The sequence below is a fragment of the Alosa sapidissima genome, chromosome 17 (genome assembly GCF_018492685.1).
Source record: "Alosa sapidissima isolate fAloSap1 chromosome 17, fAloSap1.pri, whole genome shotgun sequence".
Classification (NCBI taxonomy): domain Eukaryota; kingdom Metazoa; phylum Chordata; class Actinopteri; order Clupeiformes; family Clupeidae; genus Alosa; species Alosa sapidissima.
The window spans coordinates 20,483,751-20,502,911 of record NC_055973.1 but is presented as its reverse complement, the minus strand read 5'-3'; the positions used below and the strand labels follow the sequence as shown (position 1 = coordinate 20,502,911).

The 19,161-nt window shown below is 47.2% G+C and overlaps 1 protein-coding gene across 4 annotated transcripts; it reads left to right on the top strand.

Moving 5' to 3' along the window:
- The first annotated feature begins 364 nt into the window (after positions 1-364).
- On the top strand, positions 365-18,734 carry sytl2b (synaptotagmin-like 2b). 4 transcript variants are annotated; one of them, XM_042068733.1, is made up of 20 exons: positions 365-562; positions 2,437-2,527; positions 2,821-3,079; positions 5,409-5,551; positions 6,778-6,889; positions 7,837-7,903; positions 8,117-8,222; positions 8,372-9,235; positions 9,478-13,029; positions 13,728-13,826; positions 14,123-14,176; positions 14,724-14,818; positions 15,170-15,283; positions 16,094-16,263; positions 16,356-16,458; positions 16,563-16,724; positions 17,075-17,153; positions 17,646-17,745; positions 18,101-18,306; positions 18,568-18,734. In XM_042068733.1, the coding sequence occupies exons 3-20, from the start codon at positions 2,979-2,981 to the stop codon at positions 18,708-18,710; spliced, it is 6,270 nt and encodes a 2,089-aa protein (XP_041924667.1). In that variant the 5' UTR covers positions 365-562; positions 2,437-2,527; positions 2,821-2,978; the 3' UTR covers positions 18,711-18,734. The 4 variants fall into 4 exon arrangements, with proteins under 4 accessions (XP_041924667.1, XP_041924669.1, XP_041924670.1 ...); XM_042068734.1 differs by lacking the exon at positions 365-562 and adding an exon at positions 654-699; XM_042068735.1 differs by lacking the exon at positions 15,170-15,283.
- The last annotated feature ends 427 nt before the right edge of the window (positions 18,735-19,161 follow it).

The following is a 19,161-nucleotide window of genomic DNA, read 5'->3' as shown; positions in this document are numbered from 1 at the left end:
AATGTAGGAACACTGTCCGTTATTAAGACTATTTCGAATCAAATTTGTTACTATTTCTGTGGCGTCAGTTATGTACAATTAGAGCCTTAATGTGAAAGCGCAGGAGGCATTCTGTGTCTTCTAGAAATGTGTCGCCCCGGGGCCCATTGAACCTATTTTGACATTTCATGCAGACGTGCAACTTCCAAGGAGTCCCCAAAGTTGCTCATCACCTGTCATACCTTTAGCAGACGCCCTTCATTTCAGAATTACAGCCTGCCATCTTATGGTGTATGGTGTCACTCCTGGTTTACATCATGTTAAACATAAACCACCAAAAGGTTTAACTTGGTCCTTAAGGGGATGGATTTTCCTCGGTGAGAAGGAATGCGCTTCTGAGGTGGAGCTGTAGCTAGTGCATCAGTAGGTAGCAGCAAATTTAGTCTTCTTCAGGCACCTGTGTTGAAACTGCCACTAATGTGCTTGTAGTTCCTAAATGCGCATTCCTAAACCGGAGTTAAACATCGTTTGATTTAACTAAAGGATTTCAAGACTGGAGAATCCCCACGCAAGCATACTCTTGGTAAGTGTAACGTCCAGTTTAGCCAGCCAGTAGGACGTGTTAAGGAAGGATTTTAATTGGTGATAAAGATGTAATGTCAGGCTAGGCTACGAGAGGATGCTTCATCCTGCTCGGATTACACTAATCCTACTCCAGTGGTATGTCGCTGTCTAATTCGTGTGTAGTGTGTGTTAATAACTTTTTTTTTTTTAACAACTAGGCCTATGTGTGTAAATTTGTTTTTATTTGTTGGATAAAAGCTGTATGTCGGGTGTCCTCGGTATGGTTTGGTTACAGTCCAAATGTTTAATTCAGAATTAAATGTCAAGATTGCTACCCCTCCTCTACAACTGAAAAGTCCACAGCTCAATAGGTACTGTTAACAAAACTGTTTTTAAGGCCAAAAGTAGACTCCGCGGAACAAACGCAATTACCTCATTACAAAAATGTAATTACTGACTGGTTATGTAAAGACTGGCTAACGCCTATAAACTCTGAATGGTTCTTGTGACTGGCCATTCTTCTTGATTTCACCGATTTACCACATTTGGTGCATCTCTTGTATTTGAGCGTTTTTTGAGTGCATGATGTGGTTCATAGATTTATTGACAATGATACCTTCTTTTTGTGCAGTGGCTTAACTCAATTTGAGTCTAATCTAATCGACTAATAATAACAAAATCACTGTTCAGGAGTCATAGGCATAGATACAAGCATAAAACAGCAGAAGAGGACTATCTTACTGTATAAAGACAAACTACCAGATCAATAGTTTTAGCTGAACTCCCTGCTCACCTGTTCAAAAAAAGACTTAATGTTTCAAAGGTTTTGTGTTAGTAGTGAAAGGCAGAGGGGGGCATAGAGGAATGTTATTGTGGGTGGGAAACCCATTACAAGGTTAAACTAATTACAGTGAGAGAAACAGAGCTCTTGCAGAGGAGCCTTCCACTCTACAGTCAATAATGTTGGGGTGCAAACGTCACACAACCTCTGACTTGCTTGATGTTGTGGTTAGCTGAATCTTGTGAAGTCTTCTGCTCTGTCCATATAAGGAGGGCTTGGCTATGTGCTAGAGTATGTGTCAGGGCCAATCGGTACTAGGGAGTCTGCTTTATCATCATAAACAAACACAGCTCATTAAGTCAATGTGGTTGTTCCTAGTGACTACTACAAACCTAGTTGTGAAAACACTGGCTGAACTCCACTGTAAATATAATGATGTTCATAAATTTCAATATATATTGGTTCAGTTCTGTCAAACTACTATTTCAATTGGGAGAAATTATGATTTATACAGATTACAAATGCATGTTAATGGGTGTATTAAAGGTGAAAGGCTCAGAAAGGGTATCAGACTTTCTCATATGAAGCAAAGTCTGTTGCATTTGAAAGTATTTTTGAGTGAGCATGTGCAGCATGGGCAAAGCAGCCGTTTGAGAGTGTATGGTGGTGTGTGTGTGTTTTTTAAGTGCAGCCCTGTGATGCAGCTCCTCCATCCTCTCGTCTGCCGCCTGCACGGTCACATGCTCTCCCTAATCACTGCACGCTCCTCTGGAGTCTGTCTGGTCTGCTCTGGAGGCCGGCATTAATGTGATTCGCTGACCCACTGACTAGCTTGCTTTCATCTTATTAGATTCTCGATTCACACAGGACTTATTCCTGCCCCTGTCCACCTCTCTGTCCCCGGCTCACAACAGCAGCACTGCGCTGCACTACGCTGCTCTGCTGTCTCGGAACTGCCCTGAGTACACACAGTTTCAGCAGTTTGCTGAGGAGTATCCTGCAGGAGCACTTGGGTGGCTCCCTCCCATTTCTTTAACACTGCGCTGGTCTAGTCTAGTCTTGGAGTCTCTGAGTCTCTCTGAGTGTCTGTTTCTCTGCGTCTTTGCGCCAAGGTGCTCCAGGTGTTTCTGTGGCTGTCACCTGCCTTTACACCAGCAGAAAGAGCCAGCCAGAATGAGAAGAGGACCACCACACTCTGTGCAGGTAAACAACACAACAGGCACCTGTTTGCTAATGACATTGAAGTTTGTTTTGCTTAATGTCACAAGGGGGGGGGGGGGTTCTAATGTGACATTAACATGTGATGATACATCGATTGAACACTTTTATTTGAAATGTGTCACATCAATATGTCTGATCAGTAGTCAGGTTAGTCCTAATGGCCCTGAAAAGAGCAGGAAGTGTCTCTGAACATTGTGAAGTTCTGGGCAGGCAGTTTTATTGTACCTGAAATAAAGTGCTTTGTTTATAAACTAACAACAAATGTGTTTCCACAGCTGTGACTCTGAGGAGCCTTTGGACCAGCGGGGCCGTGGTCACACATGTTTGTGGGGACAAAGCGGTTTTGGGGACGCAGGACTTATCAGGGACGCAGGACTTTTTTGGGGGATTGTGGGGACCTTGAGGACGCCTTAAGGACGCAAGAGCTGCCACCATGATCGACCTGAGTCACCTGACGGAGGAGGAGCAGGGGGTCATCATGACCGTCCTGAAGAGGGACGCAGAGCTGAAGAAAGCTGAGGAAGAGCGCATCAAGTATACCTGGCCTCACACCTACCTTCACACCTGCACTCACACCTGCCTTCACACCTGTCTGCACTGTGTTATGTGTTTTGACGTCTGCTCATCTTCTGCTCCGGGCTGTTTGCTTGCACCTCCTCTCTATTCACACATAAACCAGATATTAGGGAAGGGTTAGCGCTGACTGCATGCATGCTAATATAGCAGTCTCTTATGGTGAACCATGCCTGCATGCCTTATTGAGAGGGTTAGCTTTTATTCCAGACGTCTGTCTGAGTTTGTGCTGATGGCTCATGGCCAAGATGTTTCTCTTTTCCCTATGACTCACTTGTTGAAATTCTTCAGAAATCTTCTCTGTAGTGACTCTTCACTTTGTTGAATCAGGAGAGTTTAGTGTGTGTAGTGTTTCATTTACTGCGTGATACTTGGTGTTCCTGCTCTTTCATGAGTCGTGTTATTATTGTTCAGTCTTTATTGAGTTCTTGTCTCAACTGCTGCTGCCTATGTGTGTGTGTGTGTGTGTGTGTGTGTGTGTGTGTGTGTGTGTGTGTGTGTGTGTGTGTGTGTGTGTGTGTGTGTGTGTGTGTGTGTGAGTGTGTGTGAGAGAGAGAGCGAGTGTAAACAGCAGCCTGTAACTGCAGCGTTTGTCCTGCTCTAATCTGATAAAGGGCACATCGGACATCTCCGACTGGCCAGCGATCGCTCTAGTGTGACCTGCTATTAGATTAAGTGCTAAGTGCTTCTTAACAGGTCATCATGGGAAATACCAGTTTTGGTGATTGGCCACATTCAGAGAGCAAGGGGAAGAAGAGTCAGGACTGGTCTCTACTGGCCCAGTTCATTCAAGACCACAGCCTCTTTATTCCATTAGCGATCATTCTGTGAAGAGATTTGGTTTTGCTCCTGGATTCATCACGTAAATCATATTGCACTGTGTCGTGCCCCTAATTTCTTGTGAATAAATTCAGTATATCCTCTTCTTAACTCTTGGGTTAGTACATACTCTCTGCTATGAGTTGTTGGGTAACACATCTTGTGTGTGTGTGTATGTGTGTGTGTGTGTGTGTGTGTGTGTGTGCATATGCGCGGCTGATCTCCCAGCAGGCCTGGCTGCACAGCTGGCTCGTCTATAAGGGGATTAGGTTCGCTGTGCTGGAATAATGGCCGCCACGGCACGCCCCTCTCATGACCGGGGTTCTTTCCACCGCACCAGAGTGGGTAATGGTGGGCACGGCCAGACACATGACCCTCATTATGTGAGCCCAGCACAGGGTGAGCGAGCGCTCCGGCTTCGCAGGAGCTGCTGTTTGTTCAGGGCCTCGGGTGGCCTCTGACATCACATCACATACTGTACATCACACAGAATCAACTGCTCTGACATCACATACATCACACAGACACAACTCCTCCAACATCACACAAATCACACCAACTCAACTCATGCCAGAGAAGGGAGTCCTATGTGTCATCTACGCGGGCCATTTTATAGAAATCTGTTCCTAAATTCCTAGATTTCCCTTGCGATAGATAAAGTCTAAGCATCCGTCTATTGATCTATGTTTTTAGATGGTGATACGAAAGCCAGTGTGTTATTGACAAATGTCTTGTTTTTCATTGGATAATTAAAAAGGCCTTATTTGTAGTGAAGGTGTCTGTGTAACACTTCGCTCAAACAACTGTTTCTCAGGTTGTGGCGTGTCAATGTCGCACTGGGCTTTGTTTGCACTGGGCATTGTGTTTCAGTGGATACCACATAATCCTCCCTCACAGAAGCATAACCGATCAGCTTTCATGGGCATGCAGAGCAAAGGGAGGTGACTGGCTTCAGATGGGTTTCTTCACACAAGGACATGGGCACAGAGCCGTATGATCAAACACAGTCTTTAGAGAAGGTGTTAGACTCAAAGGCCTGGGTGTTCTCAGCTTGCGGCAGTGATGGAGAAAAGAATCTTTGTCAGGCTCTTTCATATTAAATAGCTAATTGGCTAAGTTAGTTTGTGTTGGATGGAATGTATGGTATTTGTCCTGAAATCCCCCTTTGTCACAGATGATTTTTTTTTATGGCTTTTAATTTTGGTAAACAGGAGTCTGTATGAAAGGAACACCCACTCAGGTTCACACACACTGATTCTCACACTCTCTTACACACATATTCACACACAGACACACACACACACACAGACACACACACACACACACACACACACACACACACACACACACACACACACACACACACATACTCACACACTCACATGATCCACCTGATTCAGTCTAAGTGCATTTGTCATGTGGGTCCTAAGTGATGTCGGTGTCCCAGAGTTCCTTTGTTGTTATGCTGCAGGCAGCTCCAGTCTCTGCTGATCGAGGAGAACAAGCTCAAGTACATGACGGGCGAGTGGTTCTACGAGGTGAAGTCCCAGCGGCACCAGGACCGCATCCACGGGTCCGAGATCATCTGGGCCTCCATGAGGCAGAAGAAACAAGGTGAACATCAGAAGCGTAGCAGAACCAAAGCAGTGGCATATTTTGGTGCCCATAATTGAAGTCAAGATAGCGGCCACCAGGGGGCGCTATGTGTTGGGGTCCATTTAAATTTTTGATTACTATATGACGCCAAGTTTCATGTTTCAAGTTTTCTGGTAAAAATCTGGCCTTAGCCGCTGTACCAGGGCCCATCGGAACCAAAGCACAGCCTATCAGAACCAAAGCATAACATAGCAGAACCAAACCACAGCCTAGCAGAGCCAAAGCACAGTCTAGAACCATAACAGGGCCCATCAGAACCAAAGCAGGGCCCATCAGAACCTAACCAATGTCCATCCAAGTACAGCCTAGCAGAATCAAGGGCCAATGTGCATTTGCTTAAAGGGGAACTATGCAGTTTTAGCTAATTTACCTTAACTACAGCTTCGGAGTCATTGATATGGTTATATGACTTTTTTGGGGTTGAATGGTGGCTGTCTCGCTTCCCCCTAGCGCCTGTGAGCGGAAAAAACACCCTTGCAACTTTGGGCCGGCGGGCCGACGGCCTCAGAGACAGGAAGTCTCGCAGCCACGCGATGTAACAAATTGCTTTACTGCGCTACACACATACACACCAGGCACTGGCTAGAACAAGGCAGCTGGAGTTTCTCAGATATTTGTCATGACAGAGCCAGTGGAAAGAAGCAGGAAGCAAGTAAACCGTCGTCAGAGGAACAGGGAAACGGCAGACTGACAGATTGAAGAGCGTTGTAAAACATATACTCTGAAGCTGTAGGGGGAGCTCTGCAGAGAAACCTGCGAGCAAAAAGTGAGAAAACAGCAAAGAAATTGCCAAAACTGCTTAGTTTCTCTTTAAAGAGTAGTCGTGTTACTAACCTCCATGATAAACAAGGGTGTGAGAGAAAGAGAAAAGAGAATCATTTTAAAAAACTCTGACTTAAAGTAATGATATTCTCTCTATCATTCAAAAAGATTAACGCTTTGACACTGTATAATTTCATTATATTTTCTCCATGATGTAAGAACAGTGCTTGCATAGACCAGCAGCTTCTCTAAAGTATGTCTCTTTCTCACACAGATTCACAGCTCATAATGCCTCTTTGAAGTTTGTGTTCTCTGAGATGTGTCTGTGTTCTTTGAAGTATGTGTCTAATAAAGTGTGTGTGTTCTGTGGTGTGAGTTCTGAAGTGTGTATGTTCTCTTAAATGTGTGTGTTCCCCACACAGATTTCACCAGGAGTCTGGAGAGACCCAGGCGTGGCAGTGGGATTGATGGTGCCATGGCCACATTGAAACCTTACTCGCAGCAGCGTTTCGAAGCCCAGGAGCAGAGGGACAGGTGAGACTTACCTGACTCCATCCCCACCTGCCTCCCACCCACACCTACCATGTTTCACCTGTGGGTAACACCTGCATCCAATCACACCTAAATCTAACCCCCCCCCCCCCCCCCCCCAACCAGAACCTCTACGAGTACATCTGCCCTCACAACCGATAGTACGGAAATTTATCAGATATTTAAATCTGAGCACACAGATGGATACTCAAGTCATATCAAGTTATTATATTACAAGTCGCAATATGGTCTTCATTAAACATATGAGCATATTATACACAGAACATGAAGAGTATTCCCCACCCCAAACACAAACACATGCTTGTGTGGGCTTCCATCTCAGGTGAATGGGCGTGTGTGGAAGAATCTTCAGCATGCAAGGGTAATGCTTTTGCATGTTTGCCATATGCTGGTTATGCTCCTGGACTGTTTGGCCTTATTATCTCTGAGTGTGTGTGTGTGTGTGTGTGTGTGTGTGTGTGTGTGTGTGTGTGTGTGTGTGTGTGTGTGTGCGTGTGTGTGTGTGTGTGTTGTGTGCCTTTAAGGTGTGGAAGTCTTATGACTTCAGGCAGTAGATGACTCCCACTAAGTCAACAAAGGCGTTCCACAGGCGTCTCTCTGTGTGTGTGTGTGTGTGTGTGTGTGTGTGTGTGTCACATCCTCTCTGAGCGTGGCCACAAGAGGGCTGGCCAGCCCCAGAAAAACACACTCACTGTCCCCAGAACTCCGGCTACTGCGGCTTATCTAATGAAACACGGCTCTGTTTGACCTTCTCCATTCAATCTCCATAGGAGTCCATAAAAATATTTTTTATTAAATTTAAATCTATTCAGGTGTGTTGAGGTATTGTACTACCTGCTTTGTCAACATGGTTATCTGTGGACGTGGGAATGTCATCTTTGTCAGACCTCCTGTCAAAATACTTGATTATATGATTTACATATACACAGGAAAAGTGAGAGTCTGCCTTCAGAGGCTCGACAGGAATCCCTGAGGCTGGCTATGCGCTCCCCCAAGGTGCAGTGACCGGACATTGAAACACAAATATTTACTCCCAGATCACTCAGAGCACTTAAAACACCTTTTACAGTATGCCTCATAGATTACCTCCCATATGTAGTGACACCTTTCTATATTGTGGTTTTGATAGATGTTTGCTTTACAGAGTATTACATCATGTTTTGTTTGAACTGTGCTCATGCATAGTCTCTGTTTTCTGTCCGTTTGTAGCTGAGGCATAACCCATTTAATAATGTACAAGTGGAGTTTGATACAGAGAAGCTTCACCCTCAGCTGTCCAATGGGACCCAGGGTTCCAGCAAAACACAGGAGAGAGGTGAGGAGTAGTCTTTGAAACTTACAACACACACTCTGTGTGGCTTCTGTGTGTGTGTGTGTGTGTGTGTGTGTGTGTGTGTGTGTGTGTGTGTGTGCGCGATACACTCATGGCCTTTGTTACTGAACGGCTATGTTGTCTCCCTGTAGAGATTCCCTCTTCTCAGAGAGAGCTGCTCAGGGAGGTGAAAGTTGAGGAACCTGAGGTACCAGCAAAGCGGCCGGCCCCAGTGCCGAGGAAGAGAACTAAGCTGCCCAGAACAACGAGCTCAGGCACAGACAGCACCAGGTCAGGGGTCACGAGCCCCACAACCTCTATGACCTCTACGACCCGCGGCATCCTGAAGCCGGCCTCCAGCTGCAGCTCTGTCGACTCCCACCAGAGGGAGCCTTCGGGGGTGGAGGTGGTACAGGAGAGGGAACCTGGGGAGGTGCAGAGGAGGGAGGAGGAGAGCGAGGAAGTGATGCGGGTTGAGAGGAGAGATGAGGGGAAACGGCACTTTGTACCAGTGTCAGCTGAAGACAGTCCAGAGGAACGGCGGACATCAGAGGTGATGACCCAGCAGCACATCTCAAGGGCAGAGGAAGTTCAGCAGAGAGAGACCACCTCAAGGTCACATGATGGTCACCTGAGAGAGGCCACCTCAAGGTCAAATGCAGCTCAGCAGGAGAAAGCCACTTCAAGGTCAGTTGAAGATCAAATGAGAGAGACCCCACCTCAGATGAGCTGGCCCAAAACTGATGTTTCCCGAGGCTTGGGCCTCTCGGTGTTCACGCGCCCAGAGGAGAAGCCATCTTTGGGCAAAGCACAGCCTCTCTCCACCTCCCCCGGCTCCAGCGGGTCCAGGACTGTATGGCCGCCCAACCCAGACCAGCTGCCTCGAGAAAAAGCTGCCCCCCAGATCACACAGCACAAGTGGAGAGAGTCCAGCGCTGAGAGGCCACAGCTGATAAAAGACAACCAAGACCTCCGAGCAAAGGATACCAACACAGACTTACTCAAGACTACAGAAGGTAGGAATGTTTCCGTAGGGCCTAATGAGACTGAATACAAATATTAATTTCACATCACTGAATCAACTTGCCTGTTAGCAGTCAGACAGGGTATATGGTTTAAGTTTAAGATGATGTCTGTTCCAGCATGCGTCAAATACAGATTTACAGTTTTGCAGTTTTGTCATCTCCAGCAGGAGAGTCCATGACTACTTGTATACTTAAATCTGCTTTGTAAATAATTTATTTATTTTGTTTTGCAGGTACAATGCAGGAATCAAAGAGGACTCTCCTTCTGTCTACACTAGATGTGGTGGAGAAGCCAGCTGACACTGATAGATCCAAATCCCCTGTTGCCCCGGCCTCAAAGACCTCTAAGCTCACAGAGGAGGAGGGGGACTCCATTGCCAAGGTGCTGGAGTGGTTTAACAGGAGCACCGACAGCAGCAACAGGCAGGACACAGACTCCATTCAGGACCTGGAGGACACCAAGGACGACATCACAGACTCAGAGGAGGAGGCCAAAGCAACGGTGATCACGCCAGCGGCAAACGTTTACACCATCATCCCCCGGCAGGAGAAGCCCAAGGAGAAGAAGAAGCTGTTCCCAGATGATATCTGCTGGGTGGGTGAGCAGAGCGCGGACCTCTCTGATGAGGCTCCAGAGCAGAGGGACGCCCGGAGAGAGAGCCCCGCCATCACAGTCCGCCCCTTTCAGCCGGGCATCAGCAGGGATGGCTCCTACCAGCTCCAACCATCTGCAAACGCTGTGTTCACACCAGACACTACCTACCAACCACAACACTCCGGCCAATCCCCACCCCAGACAGAGACTAGCTACCAGCCTCAACGTTTCACCCAATCACCACTCCAAACAGAAACCACATACCAGTCCAAACACTTAATCCAATCCCCACTTCAAACAGAGACTAGCTACCAATCCAAACGCTCAATCCAGTCACCACTCCAAACAGAGACCACCTACCAATCCAAATCATCAATCCAATCAGCACTCCAAAAAGAGACTAGCTACCAATCAAAGCGCTCCATTCAGTCACCAATCCAACCAGAGACAAGCTACCAACCACAATATTCCACCCAATCTCCACTCCACACAGAGACCACCTACCAATCAAAATCTTCCATCCAATCACCACTCCAAAAAGAGACCAGCTACCAATCAAAACGCTCAATTCAGTCACCACTCCAAACAGAGACCACCCACCAATCCCAACGCTCCAGCCAATCACCATTCCAAACTGAGACCACCTACCACTCCCAAAGCTCCATCCAATCCCCACTTCAAAGAGAAATAACCATAGAAACAAACAGAACAACATACCAATCCAAACATCCCGTCCAGTCTGCAGTTAAAACAGAAACGACTTACCAGCCGCAACGTCCAGTCAGTTCTATGCCCAACAAAGAGGCAACAATCCAGGCCCATCCTCCAGTCCACTCAGTGCTCAAGACAGAAACAGCCTTCAAAGCCCAGCAGTACAGGCCTGAGGCACAGAAGCAGGGTCCTCCCAGACTAGAAGAGGTTCCTGTCCCAAGGGGACCCAAGGCAGAAGCTGGAGGTAACACCCGTCAGGACAGCCAGGACGAGAGACCAAAAATCGCCAACTTGAAGTCTTTCTGGGAGAGGGGCACCAGCGGCCCGAAGATCCTGATCAGCAGAACACACTTAAACACGGACAAGAAAACGATGCCTAGTCAACAGATGGACCTTGGACAGACTGGCAGAGATCAAATTGAAGAACCACTGAAGTCTGTCCAGAATTTTGAAATTAGGTCCATGAGCACCTCCTTAAATCCCCGCAATGAGGAGAAACCACAGAGGAAGCAGATTGTGGAAATAAATGAGCGAGGAGTTGAAGTCACACCAATTGAACAAAAGTATATGAATGTAAAGGTTGAGGATGAGAAGGTTCCAGAAAGTGTATCTTCTACTCAGAGGAGTGATACATTTGAGGGAAGCAGTCACATTCAGAAAGATGTTACTTCCTCAGAGGTGAAGACACCCCCATTTTCTCTCCATACCAGCCGATTTGCAAGGAGGGTGAGTGAAGAGGCCATGAAGTACTCCCGTATCCCTTTCAGTGAAGACGCCACAAAGTACTCCCATGCCCCTGCAAGTGGGGACACCATGAAGTACTCGCATGCCCCCACAAGTGAAGATGCCATGAACTACCCCCGTCCCCCTATGAGTGAAGACGGCATGAAAAACTCCAGTACCCCCGTAAGTGGAGATGCCATTAAGAACTCCTCTCCTACTCCCACAGCCCGTCCAGAAGCAGTTCAGAAAGCCGAAGAACGTGAGGAGGAGACGCCACCTGGATCGAGATCTCTGTCGAGAACAAGCACCCCGGTTCTTCCCTCAAGTCCAGTGTTGCCGGCCAAGCAGAACACCCAGCATTTAGAGAACCGGAGAGAGAGGTTAAGGCAGCTCAAGTCTTTCTGGGAGAGTGAAGTAGGTGGACCCAAACTCTACAGTGGCCGATCAAGAGACGCAGAGAGCAAGTCGAACCGGCCCTCAGGCTCCTCCTCTCTGAATAAAAGGTTCACCAAGTCTGCTTTTGATCTCAGGTCTATGGGCCTCAGTTCCAACGATGACTTTGATGACGCCTCAGGAGAGCACAGCTTTTCCGGTTCCACTATGAAAGACAAGGCTGAGAAACCCGCCCTGGCAGACACCAACTTCAAGAGTCTCAAAAACTTCTGGTCAGGATCTCCCTCAGTGCAAACTAGACCAAAGTCCCCAACGTCCAAGGACAGACTCCAAGGATCCAAAAGTCCCCCAGCAAAGCCTCACGAAATGAGTGGAGCTCCACGGGCGGCTTCCCCACAACAGTGGAAGCCCAACTCCAACCCAACTTCCTCCTACCGAGGGTCAGACGAGATGTCAGATAAGTCCCATGGGAGGCCCAGGGAGGAGAGCTGGCACAGCAAAGCATCTTCAGCCAATCGAGAGGAGCACCCCTCCTCCCCCTCACTGAAGAGCCGACACAAAAGCAGGGATGAAGGCGGCACCAGCAACCGAAGGGCCTCAGTAGACAGCAGATCAGGCAAGGCCAGCCACAGAACCACCAGTGTGGAACCGGAGCAGAATCGAAAGACAGCACCTCAACATCAGTCCCGCCGGAACTCGGAGCAGGTTTCCCTCAACAGTGCACTGGGCCTGAAGAACCGATCGGGCCAGCCGCCACGCAGAACCAGCACAGGAAACCTGAATGAGAGAGCCGGCAGTATGCGCAGGGCTACCAGCATGTACTCCCTGGCTGTCAGGGAGGACGAGGAGCAGACCTCACCCAAGCCCTCTAAGAGGAGTCAAGAGCTCAGCTCTACAAAGCCCAAGAAGATGCCAGAGTTTGGCCTGAGCTTCGCAAAGAAGGCGTCTGAGGTGGGGAGGAGCAGAGAGAAGCTGAATGAGAGGCGACCATCAAATGAGAGGCGGCCATCGCGGACGTACGAGGACACCGAGTGCCAGCCGCTGGCACGCTCCTTCATCCCGCGGGACTACCAGCACTACTTGGGCATCCCCGAGAGGACGGGCACGTGCCCGGCAGCACCGGCCCCAGAGCCGCAGGAGGAGCTGTGCACATCCTTCTCCGACCAACCGGGCTGTGAGTGGAGCCACAGCGGCTGTCCGGTCCGGTCCAGCACACCTGTCGGGACAGAGGACCTGGGCGGGAGGAGGGGCAGTCTGGGGCCACGCCCCACGTACAGTGTGCCACCCAATGAGGATTTCAACCAGGAGTCACCAAGGAGCAGCGCCTCAGAGAGCTGGACGTCCTCACGGAAAAACTCCAAGTGTAAGAGTTTCCTTTTTCTAGGTCATTTTACACTGTAGGACACTTTACACTGTAGGTCACTTCACACTGTAACTGTATGACACTTTACATTGTAGGTCACTCCACACTGTAACTGTAGGACACTTTACATTGTAAGACACTTTACACTGTAGGATTTTACACTGTAGGACATTTTACACTTTAGGTCACTTCCCAAATAATACATTTAATGAGATATACAAAGAATAAAGCTATACTTTATTGAAAATACCCCAACATTGTTTATCACCACAAATAGGCATTGTTTGTAACTGTTAAAATACACACACACACACACACACACGCACGCATGCACGCACGCACGCACGCAAACACACAAAAAACAGGTTTGAGTTGTGTACTTTGTTATGTGTGTGTAATGTATACGGTATAAAAGCACCACCACTTGTTTTTGTCTAACTGGTGCAAAGTAGGTGACTAACACTCCACATTCCCTGAATTTTCATTGAAAACAGACAACAAGCTTCTCGTGTTCTTATTGAAGTCACACGGGAAGAATAAATCCAGATTAAAGTTCCTCTATTCAGTGGTGTCATATGCCTCTTTTACCCTTTATGCCTTGTCCTCGTCTGCTCCCTGGGAGTTCTTGTGGTCATGGGCTTATGTCTGTTATTTATTTGTTTGTTTGCTTGTTGATGTTTCCTAACCTCGTCTCCCAGGTGAGGAGGAGCTTGATGGCCCAGTTCAAAAGGCCCTTAGGAGGGCAGCGATCCGACCTACCTTCACCAAGAGCCTGGAGGACATCACCGCGGCAACAGGTGAGACGGAAGGTTGGAAAAGATTGTATAGAAATGTTTGCATAGATGGGCTGAGTGGTCAGCCACATAAATTCCAGTGAGCCGTCACAACAGACATAGACACACAATCACACACACACACACACACCACTACTGAAGTATTATCTCCGCCTTCCGGAGCCTGCTTTGATGGTATCTCCTGGCTTTGTCAAGCATTTGTGTGAGTGTTATTGTGTGGCCGATAATAAAGCACTCAGGTATCCGGCACACCTGTATGGTTTGAGTGTCGTGTGAATCCCATGTGTTTCCCCCCGCAGGGCCAGAGAGGGAAAGTGAGAAGGCCAGCATCTTCATGCACAGCAGTGGCGATGGTAAACACACACACACTCCTTTCTACACACACACACACGCACACACACACACACAAACACACACACACACACTTCTTTCCCATTAGCACCAGGCCTCAGTCCCTGCACACATGCACAATGCACACATGTCCCATTAGCACTTTATGATGAGTACACAAGCAGCTGAGAGTGAGGAGCCTTCAGAGCTTTCTCTCTTTCTGTGTCTTTCTCTCTCTCTCTCTCACACACACACACACACACACACACACACACACACACACACACACACACACACACACACACACCAAACCAAATACCATTCCACAGGCATGACCACCATAATCATAAGCCTAGTTCATTGTTTCCTCCATCTCTTCCTCTTCCTCCTCCTTATCATCATCTCCTTGCCCCTCCTCTTCTTCCTCCCTCTCCTCCTCCGCTTCCCCCTTCATTTCCTCCTCTTCCTCCCCATCCTCCTCTTCATCCTCCATTCCCTCCATTCCCTCCTCCTCCAACTCGTCCTCCTCCTTCTTCATTCCCATCTCCTCCTACTCCTCCTCTTCCTCAGCCTCCCCGTCCACCTCCACCCTGACCTCCTCCTTCTCAGAGCCGGAGCACCTGAGGAAGATGAGCAAGTCAGTGCCCTCGTTCCTGCAGGAGGATGTACGTTCACCTGATCCCCAGCTGCTCTGATGCACAGTGAGGCCTCTGTGCCACAGGAGTGTGTGTGTGTGTGTGTGTGTGTGTGTGTGTGTGTGTGTGTGTGTGTGTGTGTGTGTGTGTGTATGTGTGTGTGTGTGTGTGTGTGTGTATGAGTGTGTTTGAGTGTCTGTGCCACAGGAGTGTGTGTGTGTGTGTGTGTGGGTGAGTGTCTGTGCCACAGGAGTGTGTGTTTGTGTGTGTGTGTGTGTGTGTGTGTGTGTGTGTGTGTGTGTGTGTGTGTGTGTGTGTACATGTGTGTATTGTAAAAGTGTGTGTGGGCTGTAGCATATGTGTTTGTGATTTCTTGTCCAGGCTTCAGATGACAGTAATTCAGTGGAGAGCAGTTTAAGTGGGCGGCGGCCTCACAGAGTGGGCGTGTCCTTCACTAACCTCAGCGGTTCCTCTGGCATGGCGTCTGTCTCGTCCGTATGTCTGCATGAGCACCCGCACCCCTCCCACTTTCAGTCACGCTGTCACACTCTACTACTAACACTACTCACAAACACACACACCTCACGCACCGAGTTTAACAGTCATGGCACCACACACCAATAATAACACTACTCTCACACACCCCTCTCTGCTCCGAGTTCAGCACTCATACACACACACACCTCACTGCTCAAAATTAACACTCATGCTGCAATACAGCACTAATCCCACACACACACACCCCCCCCCCCCCTCACTGTTTGAGTTTAACACTGTAACTGCCACACCCCCGTGCACCACTAATACCTCTGATACCCCCCTCATACCCCAGCTCACCACTAATACCTCTGATACCCCCCTCATACCCCAGCGCACCACTAATACCTCTGATACCCCTCCCCATACCCCAGCGCACCCCTGATACTCTGACTGGAGTAATCCCCTCTGTCAGCTTAGAGTTCAACCCTGACACTAGGCCTTAAATATTAACAGAAATATTGGGGAAAAGGTTTTTTTTTTTTTTTTTTAAATGAAGCTACTGGCAATTCCATGCAAAACTGTTACGTCCATAACACCAACTATTGTAAATGCCATGGTATTTGTATGATGCGAATGATTGTGTGAAAAGTTTTTCATATAAGTTCTACAACCAAGAAGAGCGAACGCTCAAATTTCAAGTAACCGTCATTCACATCATACCAATACCATGGCATTGTACTGGCGTTATGGACGTGACCGTTTTGTGTGGAATTGCCCTACTTGACTGTGGTCTTTCCATACGTTACCAGAGTGCTTTTCCTGCAGGTAAGCGGGAGTATTATAAGCGTGAACAGCGGTGACTATGGTGGAGTTGAAGTCCAGGGTACCATCCAGTTCACACTCAACTACGTGCAGAAGCTGAAGGAGTTCCACATCTTCGTGGTGCAGTGCAAGAACCTGGCCGTCGTCGATTCCAAGAGGAACCGCTCCGATCCGTAATTGTTACTTTTCTTGCTTTTATACCACAGTAATAAACAGGTAAATTGAGTGCAAAAAAATAACAAGTTCTTCGCAATGCCCTGCTCAGATACGTGAAGAGTTATCTCATACCTGACAAAGCTGGCCTAGGCAAACGAAAGACTTCTGTGAAGAAGAGGACGGTTAACCCCATGTTCAATGAGATTCTTCGGGTGAGAAATTAAGTGAGAGGAGTCAAACTCCTCAACCCCCCCCAACACACAAACAAGATATGATGAAGAGATTAAATAACTCCTTACCTGTCTCTCCCCTGCAGTATCGGGTCCGAATAGATTACCTGAAGAGCCAGGTGCTCAACCTGTCGGTGTGGCACCATGACACATTTGGGAAGAACAGCTTCTTAGGTGAGGTGGAGATGGACCTGTCTGTGTGGGACTTCAACAACACCCAGATGAACTACATGTCCCTCAAAGCCAGGGTGAGATCAACACAAAGAGCTCTTCCTGCTTTAACTTCATGGATGCAGTGAATGTTCAATAACAATGTCACTAATGTTGACTAATAGCGAAATTTACTTTGTTACATGTGTACTATTTTGTCCCATTATCCTAATGTTGTTACATTATGTTAATGCATTTATGACAATTTGGATCTTTTGGTTTAGGTGTTTGGGCAGTAATTCTGATTCTATTTTAATTTTAGAGTACCTAAACTGCCAAGGGACATTTTTAAAAACATGAGGAAATAACTCATATGGACATGCTATTCCTTCTATTTTAAAGAGTGTCACTTTTCAAAAAAAGTAAAAGTGAAATGTTTTTTGTGTAGACGACATCCAGCACCCATCCAACAGAGTACAGAGGGGAGATGAGACTGGCCATTCGCTACCTGCCCCAGATGTCCTACTGTAAGATACTTACACACACACACCAATTATCAGATGTCCTACTGTAAGATACTTATATACACACCAATTATCCGATGTCCTACTATAAGGGTCTTATACACACACCAATTATCAGATGTCCTACTATAAGGGTCTTATACACACACCAATTATCAGATGTCCTACTTATAAGGGTCTTATACACACACCAATTATCAGATGTCCTACTACACTATAAGACTGACACCACACAGAAAGGCCTAATATCACAAAGCATCATTCATTGCCACCTGTGGCAGGTTAGGGCCGACCCCAACCCTGGTATCAGCTGTCATAAGGACCGCCTGCCTCTACCAGCTGTATCATGGCTCTTGTCTGTGGCCCAACCGCCTTAATGAAAGTACCGAGTGGTCCCTCGGTACCACAGCCTCTGATAATGGAGCACAGCTGTGAACGTATTGTATGCAGTGCGGTAGGTCAGACAGCTTCCATGACTTCCTTTCTGTCTTTCAGCCAAGACGCCCTCGAACTCTGGTGAAGTTCACATCTGGGTGAAAGACTGCAAGAATCTCCCACTTGTCCATGGAGCAACTATTGACCCCTACGTGAAGTGGTGAGATACTGTATACTGTGTTCTGTATTCAAGTGGAACACGATTGTATTCAAACTTCTAGAATGTCATCCCCTGCATTCCAGTCACAGAAATGAGACGACACCTAAACCTGATGAGTAGAATGTTTATTTTCTGACTGACTGACTTGCCATTGATGGGAACATGAGTGCCACATTGAATGGGCACACATGAGTGTGATGGGAACATGAGTGCCACATTGAATGGGCGTGGGCTGGGATTGTTGGCAGGGATCTTTCCTCTGAAAAAAAGAGCCTCCCACATCTCTTGTCCTTTCTTCCATCCCTTCTTCCTCTCTTTCTTCATCGTCCCTCTCCTCCTCCTCTTCCTTGTGCAGTTTTATACTGCCAGACACAAGCAGGAAGAGCCGTCAGAAGACACGGGTCATGAAGCGGACGGACAGCCCCGTGTTCAACCACACTATGGTGTACGACGGCTTCCAGCCAGAGGACCTGAAAGAAGCCTGTGTCGAGCTCACTGTCTGGGACCGGGACCGGCTGGCTAATCACTTTCTGGGAGGCGTGAGGCTCGGACTGGGCACTGGTATGTACAGGGCATGATGTAAAGAATATTGCTATAAAAAATATTAGCTTAATGAATGCATACGTTTTAGCATTGCCAGTGTTTTCTTGCACTGTGTCCTTTAATAACTTTAATAATATTTACTATAATAGTAGTGTGTATGCATGATTAAGGCAGAATATCCATCAGACAACTAGTTTCCCTGAGAAAAAAAGGAGAAGTGAGAGGGTGGGGATGGGTGGAATATGCCCTGATGTGGATATTTCCTGTCATCTGTTGCAGGGAAGAGCTATGGTGCACTGGTGGACTGGATGGACTCCACTGGCCAGGAGGTGGCACTGTGGGAGCGGATGATGGATTCCCCAACTGAATGGGTGGAGGACGTGCTGCCCCTCAGAGTTCTGATGACACACGCAAACAAATAAATAACCAACAAACAGATAAAAAAATCAACCAAAAGACTAATGCCTGCGCTAAACTCTTCTTACATCTTACATTCACAGAAAGCACACAGAAAACTAATCTGACTCGTATTTAACTGCAGATTAATTAAAGCTTTCCCTGCTAAAACTCTTTCTAATAGTTCAGGTGTGCCACTATGGTATTGGCTGTATGCTTTACACAGGATGCTTGTGTCTGAATGTATGTGTCTGACCACTGATGCATGTAGTGTTAATTTTGTCACCTATTTTTAATTTAGTCTTAGTCTTAGTCTTGTGACGAAATGTCCTTTTTAGTCTTTGTCATATTTAGTCATTCAAATATCATTTTTGTTAGTCAAGTTTTAGTCAACTAAAAGTCTCGTCATTTTAGTCTAGTTTCAGTCAAAAGAAAACTAAAGCTATCTTAGTTTTAGTCAAAACATTTTAGTCTTTT

Bases quoted from the DNA above. Each gene is read 5' to 3' on its own strand.
- sytl2b (XM_042068733.1), top strand. From the start codon at position 2,979: ATGATCGACCTGAGTCACCTGACGGAGGAGGAGCAGGGGGTCATCATG. The intron at 13,030-13,727 runs GTAAGAGTTTCC...CTCGTCTCCCAG, and splicing joins CTCACGGAAAAACTCCAAGT to GTGAGGAGGAGCTTGATGGC. The intron at 17,746-18,100 runs GTGAGATACTGT...TTCCTTGTGCAG, and splicing joins ATTGACCCCTACGTGAAGTG to TTTTATACTGCCAGACACAA.